The sequence below is a fragment of the Phalacrocorax aristotelis genome, chromosome 25 (assembly GCF_949628215.1).
Source record: "Phalacrocorax aristotelis chromosome 25, bGulAri2.1, whole genome shotgun sequence".
NCBI classification, from domain to species: Eukaryota; Metazoa; Chordata; class Aves; order Suliformes; family Phalacrocoracidae; genus Phalacrocorax; species Phalacrocorax aristotelis.
Window position 1 is genome coordinate 1,682,355 of NC_134300.1, and position 20,009 is coordinate 1,702,363.

Consider the following 20,009-nt stretch of genomic DNA (forward strand, 5'->3'; position numbering starts at 1 on the left):
AGCAACGGCGGCAGCGGCGCTCGCTTGGCCCAGGGCCGTGCTGCAGGCTGGGATTTGGTTCCTGGTACGGTGGGATCCGGCACCACTTTCCTTCCTCACGCTCCGGCTGTGTGTCCTTCTCCCCAGCGGCCGCCGGAGCCGGGACATGCTGGGAGCACTGGCACGGCCAGCGGGGTGAGCCCGGCTGGGAAACGCCGAGCCGCCAGCGCCACCAGCTCCGCTGTGAGTGCCAGCCGCAGCTCTCCCTCCCGGCGGTGCCAGGCGCCGGCCGGCTCTGCGGCGAGAGCGCTGCCAGCCCAGCTGCACTCCAGGGGTTGCAGGGATTAGGGATTAGGGCTGGGACCGGCTCATCCATCGCACCGGGACAGGGATGGGGATGCGCTGGGCGGTGGCTTTGCAAGCCCCAGGGTGGGGATGGTGCCTGGAGCCCCCCAGCATCCCCCGGCTCACGGTGCGGTGCCAGCACCGGCTCTCTCCACCTTAAGAAACCCGTCCCTCCCCGCTACCTTCACACCCTCTGCTCCGCTTCCCCCCCGCAGCAGCCACCGTATAATATTTTTATCTGTCAGCCAGGTTTCCTGTTTGCAATCCTTACGCTTATGGGTGCCGAGCGGCCGGGGGATGCCGGCGAGGGGGACGCCGGCCACCCACGGCTCGTCCCATCAGATCCTGGCCGCTCCTCAAGGAGCTGAAGTGCTGGCAATTCTGTGAATTGCCCCTAAAAGGCCCTTTCCAGCTCCTCTCCGCAGCTGGCCACAGGAACAGCGTTGAGGGATTTCTCAAGAGACCTTGGGAGGAAGACTGCAAAGAGTTTTGCTTCCGAACCGCAGCCGGCCTACGGCCAAATCCTGCCCCAGCTCCCTGGGAAACGCCGGGACTTCGAGGAAAAGCCTGGCACTGCCGGGGTTTGCTGGAGGAAGGCTGGAGCTGTGCGCGGTGGCGCTGGGGGCCTGGACCCTCGCATGGAGGTAAGGGGTGCCGGCTCCCCCGGCACGCCGGGGTCTGTCCTGCTGCAGGGGTGTTGGGGATTTTTGGGGTCCTGTGGTGGGTTTTTTTTGGGTTTTTTGGCTGCCGGCGAGCGGCTGCCGTCACCTCCGAGGCCATTTCCTCGGGAGCTCATTTTCCGGCTCGTCGGCCGGTGCTGCGACATTTGCCCGGTGCGGCCGCCCAGCCCAGCCCCGGCACGCAGCCGGTTATCCCGGCGGAGGGCTGACCGGCAGCGGGATGCCGTGGGACAGCGTGCATCCCCTGCGGGACCAGCCCTGGCTCCCACGAGCTCGCCCCGTGGCCGCCTGTGCCTCAGTTTCCCCCCCCTGCAAAAGCAGCTTGGCAGCCCGGAGGCGGCCGTATGGCAAGGGATGGGGCGGGGTGGGGGGAGATCGGCTGCTTGTGTCCGTCCCCAGGGGACAAACGGACGTGCTGTGACCCTGGGTGGCATGTTGGACCCCGCGGCCGTGTCACATGCCGGGGATGGTGGCTCGGCTCCAGCCACGGCCGCCCCCATGCACGTACCAACCCGGGGACCAGCCGGCTCCATGGGGCGCCGGGGGTGAGCGGTGCCTGGCTGGGTGCCCCCCAACAAACCTGGGGTGCCACAGGACCGTCCCCGTGGGTCCTGGCTGGCCGGGGAGCGAGGGAGAGCGCGGCTGGGCGTGGAGGAAGGCTCAGGAGGGTAAGGGGGCACAGCCGGGCTGGGAGCAGGGGTGAGCGAAGGCGGGGGGCCAGGTTTGGTCACCACTCACTGTCCCTTAGGACCATGGTGGGGGGATTGGAGGGGTCCCGGCCCCCCGTTTGGTGCAGACAGCGGTGCAGCAGCTGGGGCCGGGGACACGGCGGCACACTGCATGCGACCAGCGTGATGTGGGTCGGTCCCTAGGGGGGCTCAAATCCCCCCAGGAGCAGAGGGGGGGAGCGAACCCCTCACATCAGCTGCACCCCGGCTTTGCGAGGGGCAAATCCTGCCGGAGCGCCCGTGCAGGATCCGGCCCCGCCACCCTTTTTGCTGAGATAAAGCCGAGCCAGGCGGCTGGGAGGGGGATCAACGTCTCGGAGTCTCGTGCTCTCTTATCGAGCTGGTTTTTCCTGCGGGAAGGACCCCACCTCTCACCAATATCGCCATCCTTTTCCCTTTCCCGGTGGCCTTGAACCCCGCAGCCCTGGAAACCTTCTGCTCCCAGGGGCGCAGCGCTGGGGGCATCGAGGTGGCCCCAAGACCAGGGCTTAAAGCCTGCGTCCCCCCCTTCTCTACGTCCCTGCAGAGCCACTGGTCCCGGCTGCCCCGACCGCTGCAGCACTGCTAGCCCCGTCTTACAGCTGGGGAAACTGAGGCACAGGGTGTCGGGCCCTGGTGTTTGCCTGCTGCCACGTGAGCCGGCAGCTGAAGGAAGCTGGTTTGTGGCTTGGAGCTGCTGGGGAAGGGAGCTGGCCCCCCCCTGCCCATCAGTGTGATGAGTGGGGGGGGCTCTGCCAGGACCACAGGGTGCTGGCAGGGCACTGGCCCAGCGGACCCCTCCGTGGGGCCCTGCTGTGCCCCCCAAAGCCCCTATCCCCCCACCCTGTGCCTTCTTGTCTTTGCAGTGATGGCTGAGGGCGACTGGGCTGGGGTCCTGGCTGATGCGGGGCTGGGGGCCACCCCTAAGAGCACCCAGGTGAGCCACAGCCGAGGGGCTGAGAGCTGGGGCTGTGTGTGTGGGGTCTCCTGCCTGGGGGCTGCGAGGGATAACCAGGCGGGACTCTCAGAGAGGAGCTCATGGAAATGGTTTTTCTCCCCTGTTAACCCCCTTTATTTAAAAAAGAAAACCCAACCCAGCGATGTTTTTCTCCACATTTTGCACCCCTCAACCCTCCCCAGTACAACAAGGGGCAGGGGGACTGGTGTGACCCCCACTGCCTGCCTGCCCCTGCCCTATTTCCAACCCCCCCGAGCAGCTCCTGCCCACCCTGATCAAGGGCTGAAGGTCTCCAAGTTTCCATGTGCCACAGATTTTAGTGCAAAGCGGGCGAATCGGCCAGGGCCCGAGCTCAGCCATGGTATTAGCCACTGGAGAATCCCCTCTAGTGCATGCTGGGGGCTTGAGGTGCTCTCCATGGGATGGGGGTCCCTGCAGGGGGCAGGTCCGGCACATCATCATACCCCAGGCAAGAGGCTGAGCCGGGTCCTGGTGCATCCCCGCAGGATCCAACCGGCCCCGCGGGGGCTCCGGGGAGCGAGGGGCTGGTGGCCACCCTCAGCCCGGGCAACGTGGAGGACCTGTACGAGCTGCTGGAGAAGCTGGGCAGGTGAGAGGGTTGCAGGCAGGGATCCTGCCCGCTCGGGGTCCCCGGAGGCAGCCGCACGCCCGGGTTCTCCCCGCCGCGGTGTTCGGGGCAGCCTGGCTGTGCCCCAGCCCGGCTTCTCACCGCAGCGGGCACTTCGGCGTGGTGAAGCGATGCCGGGAGCGAAGCACCGGCACCTTCTACGCCGCCAAATTCGTGAAGATGCGGCGATGCCGGGGCAGCCGCCTGGGGCTGGAGCAGGCGCAGGTGGAGCGGGAGGTGGCCATCCTCCGGCAGCTCGACCACCCTAACGTCATGCGGCTCCACGACCTCTTCGCCAGCAGAGCCGAGACAGTGCTCATCCTGGAGCTGTGAGTGGGGGTCCCGGGGTGTGGGGGTGGGGAGAACCCCCTTTTTTGCAGCGTGTTGGAGGTCGCCGAGCTCACCCCATCCTCGTCCTGCGCAGGATCAACGGCGGGGAGCTCTTCGACTTCATCGCGGAGAAGGAGATGCTGTCGGAGGAGGAGGCCATTGAGTTCCTGGAACAGATCCTGCGCGGGGTCGAGTACCTGCACGCTCGCCGCATCGCCCACTTCGACCTCAAGGTGCCTCTGGGGACCCCCCATCCTCACCCCTCGGGGGACCCAGGGGCTGCATCCCCCCCGTCAGGCATCTCCAGAACCCTGGCCGCATCCTGCCCGGCTTCCCGGGATGCTGGGAAGAGAGAGCATCCCGGGAAGATGCCCGTCACCCCCCGTCACGCCGCCTTGCCCGGCCTTGTCCCTGCAGCCCGAGAACATCATGCTGCAGGAGAAGAACGTCCCCAAACCCCGGATCAAGATCATCGACTTCGGGCTGGCCCAGTGCCTGGAGGACGGCGTCACCTTCAAGAGCCTCTGTGGGACCCCGCAGTACATCGGTACGGGGCTGGCGGGTCCCTGGGGGGAGGTCCCTGCATGGCGAAGGGACCCCTGGGGTGGGGACAAGGACCCCCCGGGCATGCAGGGAGGGAGGTGGCCGGGATGATGCTGTCCCCTCTAATGTCACCCTCCTGGCTTTGTGTTCACCCCCAGCTCCCGAAGTGATCAACTATGAGCCGCTGAGTTCGGCGACTGACATGTGGTGAGGAGCGGGGTCCTGGGGGCGACGGGCTGAGCTGGGGGGTGGGCATGGACCCCCTCCCCGGTGCTGCGGGGCATGGGTGGGACCCCGGGGAGGGCAGCACCTGACCTCCACCTCTGCCTTTCAGGAGCATCGGGGTCATCACTTATATCCTGTGAGTACGGGGCGATGCTCCCTGCGGCTGGGGGAACCTGAGGCATGGAGACACCATGAACCTGGGGGCTGGGGCGGCTGAGCCGGTGCTGTCCCGGCACTGAGCGGCTCTGTCGTGTCCCCGCAGGCTCAGCGGCTTGTCCCCCTTCCAGGGTGAGACAGACGCCGAGACCCTCTCCAACGTCGTGGCCGGTGCCTACGAGTTCGACGAGCATTGCTTCAGCCAGACCTCCGAGATGGCCAAGGACTTCATCCGGCAGCTGCTAGTGAAGGAGCCAGAGTGAGTCCCCACCCCACCCCCATCCCAGCCCCATCCCACCCCCATCCCAGCCCTGTCTCCATCCCATCCCACCCCAACCCCCACCCCATCCCCATCCCCATCCCCACCCCCATCCCACCCCCATCCCCATCCCCACCCCCATCCCATTCCCCATCCCCATCCCCATCCCATCCCACCCCCATCCCACCCCCATCCCCATCCCCACCCCCATCCCATTCCCCATCCCATCCCCATCCCATCCCACCCCCATCCCATCCCCATCCCCATCCCCATCCCCATCCCATCCCACCCCCATCCCATCCCCATCCCCATCCCCATCCCCATCCCCATCCCCACCCCCATCCCATCCCATCCCCATCCCATCCCCATCCCCATCCCCATCCCCATCCCATCCCCATCCCCACCCCCATCCCATCCCATCCCCATCCCATCCCCACCCCCATCCCACCCCCATCCCATCCCCATCCCCATCCCATCCCCATCCCCATCCCGCCCCCATCCCATCTCCATCCCATCCCATCCCCATCCCACCCCCATCCCATCCCCACCCCCATCCCATCCCCATCCCCATCCCAGCCTCATCCCATCCCCATCCCACCCTATCCCACCCCCATCCCATCCCATCCCCATCCCCATCCCACCCCAGCCTCATCCCATCCCCATCCCCATCCCACCCCCATCCCATCCCCATCCCACCCCCATCCCAGCCTCATCACATCCCCATCCCCATTCCCATCCCATCTCCATCCCATCCCATCCCCATCCCACCCCCATCCCCATCCCCATCCCCACCCCCATCCCATCCCCATCCCAGCCTCATCCCATCCCCATCCCACCCTATCCCATCCCCATCCCCATCCCATCCCCATCCCACCCCCATCCCCATCCCCATCCCCATCCCCATCCCATCCCCATCCCACCCCCATCCCATCCCCATCCCCATCCCCATCCCATCCCCATCCCCATCCCCATCCCCACCCCCATCCCATCCCCATCCCAGCCTCATCCCATCCCCATCCCATCCCATCCCCATCCCCATCCCACCCCCATCCCATCCCCATCCCGCCCCCATCCCATCTCCATCCCATCCCATCCCCATCCCACCCCCATCCCCAACCCCATCCCCATCCCATCCCCATCCCCTCCCCATCCGATCCCTGTCGCCATGTGGATGTGTGGGACCGGGACCCCCCCCCCAACCCCCTCTGTGCCCCATCCCTCTGTGTTTCAGGCTCCGCATGACAGCGACCGAGTGCCTGGTCCATCCCTGGATCAAGGTGAGAGGGATGGGTGGGGGGAGGTGGCCTCCGGACCCCCGGGAGCAGGGTGGGGGCATGGTGACAACGCCGTGTCCTCGTCCCTGGCAGCCCCTGAGCCGGAAGCAGGCGGCAAACCGGAGCCGTTCGTCCATCAACATGAAGAACTTCCGCAAGTTCAATGCTCGGAGGAAGTGGAAGGTGAAGGGGGTCCCAGCCCTGGGGTGGGGGGGCACCCAGCAGCGGGGTCCCACCACCCATGGCGTCCCCAGGGAGCTCGGGCTGTGCTCCATCCTGGGGCTGGCTGCATCTCGGTGTTCTGTGAGGAGGGGGACTGTGGTGTCCAGGGGGGCAGAGGAGGGGAGCGACCCCCCCTCGGACCCCCAACCTCCTGCCCCCCTCAGCTCTCCTACAACATGGTGTCCGCCTGCAACCGGCTCTGCCGCATGCGGCGGCTCTGCAGCCTGCGGAAGGAGGACGAGGAGCTGGTGAGCGGCCAGGAGCCCCCAGACCCCCCCTCTGCCAAGGGCTGGGGAGAGGGGATTTGGGGGGCATGGCCCCCCAAATGGAGGGGGAGGTCTGTGCAGTGGCTGTACAATGGGGGTGTCCCCACCTGGGCTGCCCTGTTCCCTCGGGAGGGGTGTACTCCCCTTGGGGGGGGTCCTTTCCCTTGAGGGGGCGGTCCTGGCTGTGTCCTCCAGCCCCCCCTGTGCCCCCAGCGCTGCTGCGAGAGTGACCAGGAGGAGGAGGGCAGCCACCCTGTGACGCTGCTGCGCCAGCGGAGAAGCAGCTGCTCCTGACCGCCCCCAAAAAAGACACCCCGAGAGGGGCCATCCCCCCCATCTCCCCATCCCAGGGGGCAGAAGCACTGTTGGGCCCCAGTGCTCCCAGTTCCATGGTGCTGGAGGGTCACTGGGGCAACAGCCCCCTGCTGCTGCCCCCCAGGTCTCTGCTGCAGCGGGGCCGGGGCTGCCCCACGGCCGGGACCTTTGCCCGTGCTCGTCCCTAGTGTGAGAAATAAACGTCTCCCCCTCATCCATCCCCTTCTCCTGCGTCTGCACCGGCTGGTGCCCACCGCCCGCAGCTTCCTCCCGCTCCTCCTCCTCGCTGCAGGGCTGCCAGGGCGTGGGAACCCCAGGCGATGTGGGGTCCTGGCACCCTGTGATAGAAGGTGACCCTTGAGTCACCCCCATCCGTGCCGCTCCGGTGCGGGGGGTCTCCGTTGGTGCTCAGCTGCTTGCCCGGCATCCCCACGCCAGAGCAACCTGGATCCTCCTGCTCCAGCTGGGGAAACTGAGGCAGGAGGCAGCCCTTCCTTCCCAGCCCGCTCCGGCACGGGCGGTGGGGGCCGCCCTGTTTTCCCCCCTCTCTATTTCCCAAACAAGCCCTGGCCTTGGCCCTGACAGTTGTCAGGCTAAATATTTTGTGTGCGGCAGCCAAAAACAAAAGTGAAGGGGCCGCAGGGTCCGGGCGAAGGCCACGGGGGCCACCCCTATCCCGGCGTGCCGCGGGTGCCGGCGGCGAGTGCCGGCCAGACACGGCGTGTGAGGCCGGACACGGTGCAGCAGCGCCCGAGGCGGGACGGGGACGGAACCCCGGGGGTCCCACTCGGGGATGGGGACGAGGGTGCTGGGTGCTTTGCGGCTGGGGGTGATGCTGCTGGTCCTCGGTCCCCTCCTGCTGCCCCCCGTGTGGGCCCCCTCTGAAAGTAAGTGCCTGGAAGGGGGTGGCTGGGAGCGGGGTAGGGGGGTGTTTTCTTGGGGGGGGAAGTTCTGGAGGGGGGGGGGGGGCTGCATGGCAGTGCCCATGCTCGGGGGTCTGCAAGAGCTGCACCCTGAGGCAAAGCTCTGCTCCCTGCCTCAGTTTCCCCTCACAGCAGTACCCCCATACGCTGCGACCCCCCCATGCAGGGCAGGAGGGGCAGAGGGGGACACACACCCCCCCCCACTGCTGGGATGGGAAGAAGGGAGCGTGGCGGGGGGCTCGGCCGGAGCCGGGGGCATCGATCGCTTGGCCCCACCAGGAGCCGGGATGGTGGAAAATTGTAGCTGGGCGGAAAATCGCCGCTGCTCCCAGCGCTGCTGCTGGGGTGGAAAACGACTGGGGAGGGGGCGGCTCGGCGGGGAGGGGGTGCAGCTCTCATGGCTGTGGCGGGGGATGTCTGGGCTCCAGAGGGGCTGCGTTCAGGGTCTGTCGGTCTGTCCTGCCTTGCCCTCTCCCCGCCGCCCCGTGCCTCAGTTTCCCTGAGCACCGAGGCAGTGTGCTGGGGGGGGGGTGGTGTGGGAGCGATGGAGGAGGAGGGGTGTGAAGCCTCGCTGTGCCTCCCCCCACCAGGGACCCCTGTGCCCTCTCTGTCCCCCCAGGGTCACGGGGGACCCCTGTCCCCTCGCACGGTTGAGGGACGGGGTGACTTTGCCAAGGTCAGGGAGGGGGGGTGGTGGCAGCGGGTGCTGTAACCCGCCGTGCCGGTGCTGCACCCACGGCCAGTCCCACCGCAGGAGGGTGAGGGGACCCTTGTGTCCTCACCGGGGCGGGGACAGGGGTCCCAGGGCTCCCCCCCAGCCAGCACCAGCCCCCGCAAACGGCCGAGCCCCAGTGCGGGGCTGGGGGCGAGGGGCAGGCGTGATCCTGCTGCCGCCGGTGCGCGCGGTTAATGAGTGACACGGAGGGGAAAACTGCCGCCGGGCACGCGTACGCAAGGGTACAGCCACCCGCCGCGGGCCCAGGCTGGCTGCGAACAGGCGAGGGGCAAACCACGCACCCGGACCCCCGCCGGGACCCGGACCATGCCATGTGGCGGCCGGCGGGCCTCCGCGGCACGGGCGGCTGAGCCAGGGTGCCGGCGTTGCCTCCTGTTTAGGGTACGCGCCGAGCCGGCCATGTTTACTCTGGGTGTTTACAGTAAATCCCTCGCTGGGATCTCAGCGGCTTCTTTCCACCATAACTCGGCGTCAGGTTTCAGGCCGGGGATGCTGCCGGTGGGAAGCCGCCTGCTCGTCCCGGTTCTTGCATCCCCACCGGCACCGGGAAGCAGGAGATGCTTGGCCCCATGTTCCCCCCAGATGCTCCTGCTCGTCATACTCGATACTCCCAGGTTCTAGGGGGAATCTGGGTGGAAAAACCCTGGTGTGGCGAACCCACCGCCAGGGCTGTGCCACCTGGGTGCCCGTGGTAGCCCCACGTGCCCCGTTAGCCACCTGGGCACCATGCTGGGGAATTAATGGGAATGACCCCATGGGAGCTGCCGGCCCGCTGGGTAACCACACGCCTGCAGCGGGAGGTGGGGGGGGGGGAACACCGTGAGCCCCCCACAGCTGCCCCACAGCTCAGGGAAGGGGGAAAGGCCCTTGCTTTTCAGCCGGACCCCCCCCCCCCCCGGGGTGGGCAGCAGGGCTGGGACGTGCTCCCGGCAGTGACACGGGGCGAGACGGCTGCCGGGGGAAGCCAGACCTCGTTAGCATCACCGCTCACCGCGCTGATGGACACGTCGTGCCCCGGAGAGCCGCGGCGCGTCGGCTGCCTGTCAGAGCCGCTCGCGTCTCCCTGGCCATCCAAACCAATTGCAGCCACATTTGACAGGCAGGGCTGGGATATTAAACCCCCCTGAGGGTCTCTGTGGCCCCAGCAATGGGTGCAGCACACAGGGGGTCCCTGGGTGGTGATGAGGGGGGGCAACTGTCCTGTCCCCGCGGCCCACGGGGTCCCCCTCTCGCCACCCCAGTCTGTGGCAGCATGGACATCCGCAACGACGTCTCCCAGCTCCAGAAGTTGGAGAACTGCTCCATCATCGAGGGCAACCTGCAGATCCTGCTGATGTTCACCACGGGCGCCGAGGACTTTCGGGGGCTCAGCTTCCCTCGCCTGCTCATGATCACCGAGTACCTGCTCCTTTTCCGCGTCTACGGGCTGGAGAGCCTGCGGGATCTCTTCCCCAACCTCTCTGTCATCCGCGGCACCAACCTCTTCTTCAGCTACGCCTTGGTCATCTTCGAGATGCCGCACCTGCGGGACGTGGGGCTGCACAGCCTGGGCCATGTCCTGCGCGGCTCGGTCCGCATCGAGCGCAACCAGGAGCTTTGCCACCTCTCCACCATCGACTGGGGGCTGCTGCTGCCCGACGCCGTGGACAACACCTACATCGTCGGTAATAAGTTGGCCGAAGAGTGCGCCGACGTCTGCCCGGGCATCCTGGACGTGGAGAAGCCATGTGCACAGACCAGCGTCAACGGGCAGCTGGATTATCGCTGCTGGACATCCAGCTACTGCCAGAAAGGTGGGTGCCGGCAGCGCGGGGCTCAGCTGTACCGGCTGCTTCGCCAGGATGGTGCTGGTTTGCGCCGTGGAGGCTGTGGGGTAAACTGGGAGGGCACTGGGGAAGGCTAGTGGAGCTGTAAGGGGGGGCGGCAGGCCCCGGCACATGGCTGTTGCTCCCCCGTTGTGCGGAGCGTGCCGCACTGGCAGCGTGGTGGGGGTAACCGGATCCGCGCTGTATCGTCCTCCGGAGGAGAGACCAGCTCCCGGCTGCTGTGTTTTCCCAGCGGCGAGGTAAATACGGGCCCCTCCTGGGCTCGTTTGCTGTAAACAGGAGACCTGGTAATGAAATATGTACTATAAACACCGATCCTTATCGGGGGTGTAACCTCAGCCACTGCCCCAGCACCGGCTGCACTGGGCAGCTGGGGCTCAGCATGGGCTGAGCGTCTCTCTGTCCGTCCTGGCACCTATCCACGCAGCCCTTCATCCACCCATCCACCTGGTCACGCAGCCACCCATCAACCCACCTTTCTGTCTGTCCACTCACCATTTGGCCATTCCTCCATCCCTCCATCTGTCCCTGCATCCCTCCATCTGTCCCTGCATCCCTCCATCTGTCCCTGCCTCCCTCCATCCTTCCATCCCTTCATCCATCCATCTGCCATTTATCCCTGCATCCCTCTACCCCTTCATCCCACCATGCATCCCTCCATCACTTCATCCTTGCATCCCTCTATCCATTCCTGCATCCCCTCATCCCTCCCTGCATCCCTCCATCCTTCCCTCCGTTCCTGCATCCCGCATCCCTCCTTCCATCCCTCCCTCCATTCCTGAAAACCTCCATCCCTCCTTCCATCTTTCCATCCCTCCCTCCGTCCATTCCTGCATCCCCACATCCCTCCCTGCATCCTTTCATCCCTTCACCCCTCCATCCTTCCCTCCATTCCTGCATTCCTGTATCCTTCCTTTCATCCCTTCATCCCTCCATTCCTGTATCCTTCCGTTCATCCCTGCATCCCTCCTTCCACCCACTCCTGCAACCCCGCATCCCTCATTCCATCCCTCCATCCCTGCATCCCTCCTTCCATCAATGCATCCCTCCATCCTTGCATCGTTCCATCTATCCCTCCATCCCCCCCAGAGCCAGAGGGTGTCAGCAGCCCCCCCCCAGCCCTTCCCACCTCTTCCCTCTCCCCCCCGAGCAAACCCCAGACCCCCTGCTCCCGGAGGCTTCTCCTCGCCCACGGCGCCGGCTCTCTCCCCGCAGTGTGCCCGTGCGGCGCGGGCTCGGCGTGCACGGCGGCGGGCGAGTGCTGCCACGCCGAGTGTTTGGGGGGCTGCGGGCGACCCCGCGACAACCGAGCCTGCGTCGCCTGCCGCCACTTCCATTTCAACGGGCACTGCCTGCCCTCCTGCCCGCCCCGCACCTACGAGTACGAGGGCTGGCGCTGCGTCACCGCCGAATACTGCGCCAGCCTCCGCAAGGTCTCCGACAACCCCCGCGACGCCTCCAAGTTCGTCATCCACCAGCGGCAGTGCCTCTCCGAGTGTCCCTCGGGCTACACCAGGAACGAGAGCAGGTGAGGGAGGGGGTGTCCCTGGTGCGCCCCCCCGGCGTGGGCACAGTGGTAACGCGGCGCCCGGCGCATGTCCCGTCGCCATCCTCCCGCCCGCAGCATCTTCTGCCACAAGTGCGAGGGGCTGTGCCCCAAGGAGTGCAAGGTGGGCACCAAGACCATCGATTCGACGCAGGCGGCGCAGGAGTTGGGGGGCTGCACCCTCGTCGAGGGCAACCTCATCGTGAACATCCGCCGGGGCTGTGAGTGCCGGATCCGGCCCCCTGCAACTCACCCTGGATGGGAGAGCTGCTGGGGGGTGAGGCGGGGGGGGGGCTTTTCCCTTGTAGGGTGAATTAATGGGGGGGTGCCCCCCTCCGTGAGCTCATGCCCGTGGGTTATCCTCAGATAACCTGGCCTCGGAGCTGCAGAGCAGCCTGGGGCTCATCGAGACCATCACGGGCTTCCTGAAGATCAAGCACTCCTTTGCCCTCGTCTCCTTGTCCTTCTTCAAGAACCTCAAGCTGATCCGTGGCGACTCCATGGTGGACGGGTGAGGGTGGGGTGTGGATGTGGGGGGGACACACAAGTGGCTTTGGGGATGCCCGTGCCCACCGCCTCCATCCACGTCTCCTCCTACAGGAATTACACCCTGTACGTCCTGGACAACCAGAACCTGCAGCAGCTCTGGGACTGGAGCCACCATGTCCTCTCCATCCCCGTGGGCAAGATGTACTTCGCCTTCAACCCCAAGCTGTGCCTGGCCGAGATCTACCGCATGGAGGAGGTGACGGGCACCAAGGGGCGGCAGAACAAGGCGGAGATCAACCCCCGCACCAACGGGGACCGGGCGTCCTGTGAGTACGGGGACGGGGACACCCGGCAGCGCCGCGACCCCCTGCCCTAACCCTGCCACCCCTCCACAGGCAAGACCCAGACCTTGCGCTTCATCTCCAACGTCACCGAGTCCGACCGCATCTTCCTCAAGTGGGAGCGGTACCGGCCCCCGAGTACCGGGACCTCCTCAGCTTCATCGTCTACTACAAGGAGTCGTAAGTGGTCCTTGTCCCCCACTTGTCCCCATTGTGGAGGGCTTGGGGACCCCCAACCCATGGTGTCCTCGTGGGCTGCTGGACCTCAGGAGGGGTCGTGTGGCCGGGAGGGGGTCCTGGACCCACCCCGATGCCTGGTGTGGGGCAGACCCTTCCAGAACGTGTCAGAGTACGTGGGGCAGGACGCCTGCGGGGCGCAGAGCTGGAACGTGCTGGACGTGGAGCTGCCCTTCAGCAACGAGCAGGCGCCGGGGGTGGCTCTGCTCAACCTCCGCCCCTGGACCCAATACGCCATCTTCGTCCGCGCCATCACCCTCACCACCGCCGAAGAAGGGCGTAACTACGGGGCGCAGAGCGAGGTGGTCTACATCCGCACCATGCCGGCGGGTAAGGGGCTGGGGAGGGGGGCTGAGGATGCCCGTGGTGGCCCCACAAAGACAGACTGACATCCCTGTGTCCACTCAGCCCCGACAGTGCCCCGGGACGTCATCTCCATGTCCAACTCCTCCTCCCACATCGTGGTGCGTTGGAAGCCACCCACGCAACGCAACGGCAACATCACCTACTACCTGGTGCTGTGGCAGCAGCTGGCCGAGGACATGGAGCTCTACGTCAACGACTACTGCCACAAAGGTGAGGGCAGGCAGCGCAGGCGGGTCGGGGGCGGTGACCAAGGACACAGGGATGCTGCCACCGAGCCGGGCTCCGGCGGCGCGGCGAGCCCTGCCCGTCTCTGCCCGCAGGTCTGAAGCTGCCCACCAGCAGCGCGGACACCCGCTTTGGGGACGGGGACGGCCCCGAGGTGGAGCAGGACGCGGAGGAGCGGTGCTGCCCCTGCCGTCCCGCTGATGGGCAGCTCCACATGGAGGGCGAAGCCGAGTCCTTCCAGAAGAAGTTTGAGAACTTCCTCCACAACTCCATCATCATCCCCAGGTGACATCTGGGGGGGTTCCCCTGTCGAGGGGGTTCCCCAGGCTGGGTGTGGGGTCTGGTGGCTGCTCGTGGAAGATCCTTTAACCGATCTCCTGTTGTCTCAGGCCACCTTGGAAGGTGACATCCATCAACAAGAACCCGCAGAGGTGAGCAGGGACCACACAAGCATGGAGGGTCTCCCCTCCCCTGCTTGATTTTGGAGGACAACCCAGCCATCCTCGCTCCCCACCTCCTCCTGTCCCCATCTCCCGCAGGACCCCGAAGCGGCGCAGGGACGTGGTGGCCGTCACATCCCCAGCCAACGCCTCCTCGGCAGAGCCGCCACCTCCGAGCCGCGCCGGCGGTGATCCCAAACGCGACTTCCAGATCTTCGAGGACAAGGTGGTGCGCGACCGGGCGGTGCTGTCACGGCTGCGGCACTTCACCGAGTACCGCATCGACATCCACGCCTGCAACCACGCCGCGCACACCGTGGGCTGCAGTGCCGCCACCTTCGTCTTCGCCAGGACCATGCCTGAGCGTACGTCCCGGCAGCCTCTCCCCTTCCAAACCCTGCCTCGGCGATGCTGGGATGCTCTGGGGTCCCGGCGATGGGTCAGGTGTGGGTCAGGGTCCCGGTGATGCCTCCAGGAGTTGACGCCCTCTGTGTCCTTCTCCAGTGCAAGCTGATAACATTCCCGGCAACGTCACATGGGAGCCGGCCGGCAAGAACAGTGTCCTGCTGCGCTGGGAAGAGCCCAGGAATCCCAACGGGCTCATCCTCAAGTACGAGATCAAATACAGCCGTGAGAGCGAGGTGAGGACCCCCCGAGGCACCCCCTGCCTGGCCCTGCCAGGTCTGGTTACAGGGAAACAGCATCCATCCTGTCCTCATTCCCATCCTCATCCCATCTCCATCCCATCCCCATCCCCATCTCCATCCCATCCCCATCCATATCCCCGTCCCCGTCCCCATCCCATCCCCATCCCATCCCCATCCATATCCCCGTCCCCATCCCATCCCCATCCCCGTCCCCATCCCCATTCCCATCCATATCCTCATCCTCATCCCATCCCCATCCCCTTCCCATCCGATCCCCATCCCCATCCCATCCCCATCCCCATCTCCATCCCCATCCCCATCCATATCCCCGTCCCCATCCCATCCCCGTCCCCATCCCATCCCCATCCCATCCCCATCCCCATCCCCATCCCCATCCCCATCTCCATCCCATCCCATCCCCATCCCATCCCCATCCCCATCCCCATCCCCATCCCATCCCCATCCATATCCTCGTCCCCATCCCATCCCCATCTCCATCCCCATCCCCATTCCCATCCATATCCTCATCCTCATCCCATCCCATCCCCATCCCCATCCCATCCCCATCCCCATCCCCATCCCCATCCCCATCTCCATCCCAATCCATCCCATCCCCCTCCCCATCCCATCCCCATCCCCATCCCCATCCTCTCCCCATCCCAATCCCCATCCCATCCCCATCCCCATCCCCATCCCCATCCCCATCCCCATCTCCATCCCAATCCATCCCATCCCCATCCCCATCCCATCTCCATCTCCATCCCCATCCCAGTCCATCCCACCCCCCTCCCATCCCATCCCATCCCCCTCCTCCAAGGCTTGCGCATGGCTGGGGGTGGGGGTGGGGACGAAGCCCCCCCATTCTCCACCCGCCCCATCGCCCCCCACAGGAGGTCACCACCGTCGTCTGCGTCTCCCGCCACCGCTACTCCAAGTACGGGGGGCGTCCACCTGGCCCTGCTCCAGCCGGGAAACTACTCGGCCAAGGTCCGGGCCACCTCGCTGGCCGGCAACGGCTCGTGGACGGGGCTCGTCAAGTTTTACATCCTGGGGCCAGGTACCTGCGGGGGACGGGGGGGGACACGCCAGCGGGGTCCCCAGCTCCGGGGCAGGCAGGGAGGGGCGGGCTGGGGGGAGCTGGGGGTCAGGGGGTGCTGCTGGATCAGGGCACTGGGGAATTGGGGGATGCTCCTGGGCTGGGATGCTGAGGATCAGGGGGTGCTCCTGGACTGGGACACCAGGGATCGGGGGTGCTCCTGGACTGGGACACTGGGGATCAGGGGGTGCTCCTGGACTGGGACACCAGGGATCGGGGGTGCTCCTGGACTGGGACACTGGGGATCAGGGGGTGCTCCTGGACTGGGACACCAGGGATCGGGGGTGCTCCTGGACTGGGACACCAGGGATCAGGGGGTGCTCCTGGACTGGGACACCAGGGATCGGGGGTGCTCCTGGACTGGGACACTGGGGATCAGGGGGTGCTCCTGGACTGGGACACCAGGGATCGGGGGTGCTCCTGGACTGGGACACTGGGGATCAGGGGGTGCTCCTGGACTGGGACACCAGGGATCGGGGGTGCTCCTGGACTGGGACACCAGGGATCAGGGGGTGCTCCTGGACTGGGATGCTGAGGATCAGGGGGTGCTCCTGGACTGGGACACCAGGGATCAGGGGGTGCTCTTGGACTGGATTGCTGAGGATCAGGGGGTGCTCTTGGACTGGGATGCTGAGGATCAGGGGGTGCTCCTGGACTGGGACACCAGGGATCAGGGGGTGCTCCTGGACTGGGATGCTGAGGATCAGGGGTGCTCCTGGACTGGGACACCAGGGATCAGGGGGTGCTCTTGGACTGGGACACTGGGGATCAGGGGGTGCTCCTGGACTGGGATGCTGAGGATCAGGGGGTGCTCCTGGACTGGGACACTGGGGATCAGGGGGTGCTCCTGGACCGGGATGCTGAGGATCAGGGGGTGCTCCTGGACTGGGACACCAGGGATCAGGGGGTGCTCCTGGACTGGGATGCTGAGGATCAGGGGGTGCTCCTGGACTGGGACACTGGGGATCAGGGGATGCTCCTGGACTGGGATGCTGAGGATCAGGGGTGCTCCTGGACCGGGACACCAGGGATCAGGGGGTGCTCTTGGACTGGGATGCTGAGGATCAGGGGGTGCTCCTGGACTGGGACACCAGGGATCAGGGGGTGCTCTTGGGACTGGGACACTGGGGATCAGGGGGTGCTCTGGACCGGGACACCAGGGATCAGGGGGTGCTCTTGGACTGGGACACTGGGGATCAGGGGGTGCTCCTGGACTGGGACACTGGGGATCAGGGGATGCTCCTGGGCTGGGATGCTGAGGATCAGGGGGTGCTCTTGGACTGGGATGCTGAGGATCAGGGGGTGCTCCTGGACTGGGACACTGGGGATCAGGGGGTGCTCTTGGACTGGGATGCTGAAGATGAGGGAAGCTGCTGGACTGTGGAGCTGGGGGATCAGGGGGTGCTCCTGAACCAGGACACTGGTGGATCAGCGGATGCGCATGGATTGGGAGATCTAAGGGTTTGGGGATGCTCTGGGATGGGAGCACCCAAGGATCAGTGGGTGCTGCTGGTCTGGGGAGCTGGGGGCTCCCCCTCTCTGGTGGGACAAGTGTCCCTGCAATGCGTGGGGCGGGTGAGTGCCTGGGCCCCGGCTCACAGCCGCCTGCTCCCGGCAGCCGAGGAGGAATCTGGCAGCTTCTACGTCCTGCTCACGGTCACGCCCGTGGTCCTCATGGTGCTCATCTCCTGCCTCGCCATCTTCGTCTTCTTCTACAACAAGAAGAGGTAGAGATACCTCCCCCTCCCCCTGCCCCACACCCCCAGGACTGGGCTGGGGCCTGGTCCCGGCGAGCCAGGGCTGGGGAAGGGCTGGGGGGAGGCAGTGTCGTGCCCCCCGGCCGCTGAGGGATGCCCACCCCCCACAGGAGCAACGACGGGTACCCCAGTGGGACGCTCTACGCCTCCGTCAACCCTGAGTATTTCAGTGCCTCGGACAGTATGTAGGGATGGGCAGGGGCCTCCCCGTGGGGTCTGCTGCCCCCTTCCCTGGGCAGGGCTGTGCCGGCGGGGCTGGGATGGGATGGAGATGGGGATGGGGATGGGGATGGGGATGGGGATGAGATGGAGATGGGATGGGGGTGGGGAGGGGATGGAGATGGGATGGAGATGGGATGGAGATTGGGATGGGGATGGGATGGGGATGGGGATGGGATGGAGATGGGATGGGGTGGGGAGGGGATGGGGATGTGATGGAGATGGGGATGTGATGGAGACGGGATGGAGATGGAGATGGGGCAGGAGACAGGGTTGGGATGGGGCTGGGCTGGGATAGGGTGGTGATGGGGATGGTGACAGGGATGTTAATGGTGATGGTGACAGTGACGGGGTGATCCCCCCACAGTGTACATCCCCGATGAGTGGGAGGTGTCCCGGGAGAAGATCACGGTGATCCGGGAGCTGGGGCAGGGCTCCTTCGGGATGGTGTACGAGGGACTGGCTCTGGGGCTGGCCACCGAGGGCGAGGAGACCAAGGTGGCCCTGAAGACAGTCAACGAGTTGGCCACCATGCGGGAGCGCATTGAGTTCCTCAACGAGGCCTCCGTCATGAAAGCCTTCAAGTGCCACCACGTGGTAGGTGGGCAGCCGGACGGGAGGGAGGGGACATGGCGGGGGGGGTCTGGCTGCTCATGTGCCACCCCATTTGTCCCCCCAGGTCCGTCTGCTCGGTGTCGTGTCCCAGGGCCAGCCAGCTTTGGTAATCATGGAGCTGATGACACGCGGGGATCTGAAGAGCTACCTGCGCTCGCTCAGGCCTGATGCTGAGGTGAGGGGCTGGCCGCATGCCGCAGGGCCCCACGGGCGAAGGAGCACCCACCTTGCTCCTGGGGGGGGGGGGTCCTGTTGTGTGCCCCCCAGCCCCGACTCTCTGTGCATGGTACAGAACAACCCTGGGCTGCCGCCGCCGTCGCTCAAGGACATGATCCAGATGGCGGGGGAGATCGCCGACGGCATGGCGTACCTCAACGCCAACAAGTTCGTGCACCGTGACCTGGCCGCCCGCAACTGCATGGTGTCCGAGGACTTCACCGTCAAGATTGGAGGTGGGTGGGCAGCGGCGGGCAGGCTCGCTGCCAGCCCCGCGTCTCCTGGCGCTCACACGTTCCTCCTCCTCTTCCTCCTCCACCAGACTTCGGCATGACCCGGGATATCTATGAGACAGATTATTATCGGAAAGGGGGCAAGGGGCTGCTCCCCGTCCGCTGGATGTCCCCCGAGGCCCTCAAGGATGGCATTTTCAACACGCAGTCCGACGTCTGGTAGGTGTTGGGGTGGGGGAACCCCGGGGGGATTTGGGGGACGCCCCCCCAGCTGAGCGGTGGCGTGCCGGCAGGTCCTTCGGCGTGGTGCTGTGGGAGATCGCCACGTTGGCTGAGCAGCCCTACCAGGGCATGTCCAACGAGCAGGTTCTGCGCTTCGTCATGGACAACGGTGTCCTGGAGCGGCCCGAAAACTGCCCCGATAAACTGTGAGTGGTGGGAGGAAACCCCCTCTGGATCCCCACCCTGCTGTTGGGAGTGGGGGGTGTCTGGCACCAAGCCCATCACCCTGGCCTCTGGTCTCTGCTGTGTTGGGATGGCCACGGGGTGCTGGGACCCCCCAAAAGCCAGCGGGTGCCCTCTCTCCCGCAGCCACGAGCTGATGTGCCTGTGCTGGCAGCAGAACCCGCGCCAGCGCCCCTCCTTCATCCAGCTCCTGGAAAGCATCAAGGACCACATGGCGCCCGCTTTCCGCACCCTCTCCTTCTTCTACAGCCCCGAGAACCGCCGGCGCGGCTCGGGCGAACCCTCCGACGCCGAGACGGATCAGTCCCCCGGGGAGGACGAGCCCCCCGCGTCCCCCCTGCCTGACCGCAAGGACCACAGCCCCGGCCGCCTCCCCAACGGGACGGCCTGACTCTGATCCCAGAGCATCCTCGGACCCGTGCCGGACTCTGCACCCCCTCACCCTCCTCCAGCCAGCCCCCCACCACCGGGACCCCCCCGCCCCGCATTATTTATTGCTTCCAAGGGCCTGGCCGAGGAGCAGGTGCCTTGGGAAGGGGGTGGCAGGCAAAGAGAGGATGCTCCACGGGGTGCATTTCCCCTGGGAATAAATTGGAGTCCCCTAAGTTGGGGGGAAGGGAGCGGGGGGCTGCCAGTTGGGAGGAGACCACCCCAGTCTTTTCTTATATCTTTTTGCTGGGGGGGGAAATGGGGGTCTCGGGGATGAGGGGTTCGGGGTCCCCCCAGCAGCCTGACGCCGCTCCCC

At 66.2% G+C, this 20,009-nt stretch overlaps 2 protein-coding genes across 5 annotated transcripts; both read left to right on the forward strand.

Moving 5' to 3' along the window:
- The first annotated feature begins 142 nt into the window (after positions 1-142).
- LOC142048349 (death-associated protein kinase 2-like) lies at positions 143-7,101 on the forward strand. Of its 4 annotated transcripts, none has more exons than XM_075075119.1 (14): positions 143-968; positions 2,259-2,390; positions 2,578-2,648; positions 3,176-3,279; positions 3,405-3,626; positions 3,722-3,860; positions 4,045-4,174; positions 4,329-4,377; positions 4,505-4,531; positions 4,658-4,810; positions 6,042-6,087; positions 6,178-6,267; positions 6,471-6,554; positions 6,768-7,101. In XM_075075119.1, exons 3-14 carry the CDS (start codon positions 2,580-2,582, stop codon positions 6,864-6,866), a joined length of 1,212 nt encoding a protein of 403 aa, XP_074931220.1. In that variant the 5' UTR covers positions 143-968; positions 2,259-2,390; positions 2,578-2,579; the 3' UTR covers positions 6,867-7,101. The 4 variants fall into 4 exon arrangements, with proteins under 4 accessions (XP_074931220.1, XP_074931222.1, XP_074931221.1 ...); XM_075075121.1 differs by having other exon boundaries at positions 6,786-7,101; XM_075075120.1 differs by lacking the exon at positions 2,259-2,390.
- Positions 7,102-7,589: 488 nt separating this feature from the next.
- INSRR (insulin receptor related receptor) lies at positions 7,590-19,916 on the forward strand. Its single transcript, XM_075075102.1, is given in 24 exon segments — positions 7,590-7,774; positions 9,788-10,339; positions 11,588-11,900; positions 11,997-12,139; positions 12,285-12,429; positions 12,519-12,733; positions 12,803-12,883; positions 12,886-12,928; positions 13,077-13,315; positions 13,394-13,561; positions 13,672-13,861; positions 13,966-14,007; positions 14,116-14,381; positions 14,521-14,657; positions 15,554-15,598; positions 15,600-15,720; positions 17,378-17,486; positions 17,627-17,697; positions 18,103-18,332; positions 18,415-18,525; positions 18,643-18,802; positions 18,889-19,018; positions 19,093-19,227; positions 19,391-19,916. Coding segments are annotated over 24 exon segments (4,005 nt in total). The 5' UTR covers positions 7,590-7,680; the 3' UTR covers positions 19,656-19,916.
- The last annotated feature ends 93 nt before the right edge of the window (positions 19,917-20,009 follow it).

Bases quoted from the DNA above. Each gene is read 5' to 3' on its own strand.
- LOC142048349 (XM_075075119.1), top strand. From the start codon at position 2,580: ATGGCTGAGGGCGACTGGGCTGGGGTCCTGGCTGATGCGGGGCTGGGG. The intron at 3,280-3,404 runs GTGAGAGGGTTG...TTCTCACCGCAG, and splicing joins CTGCTGGAGAAGCTGGGCAG to CGGGCACTTCGGCGTGGTGA. The intron at 4,175-4,328 runs GTACGGGGCTGG...GTTCACCCCCAG, and splicing joins TGGGACCCCGCAGTACATCG to CTCCCGAAGTGATCAACTAT.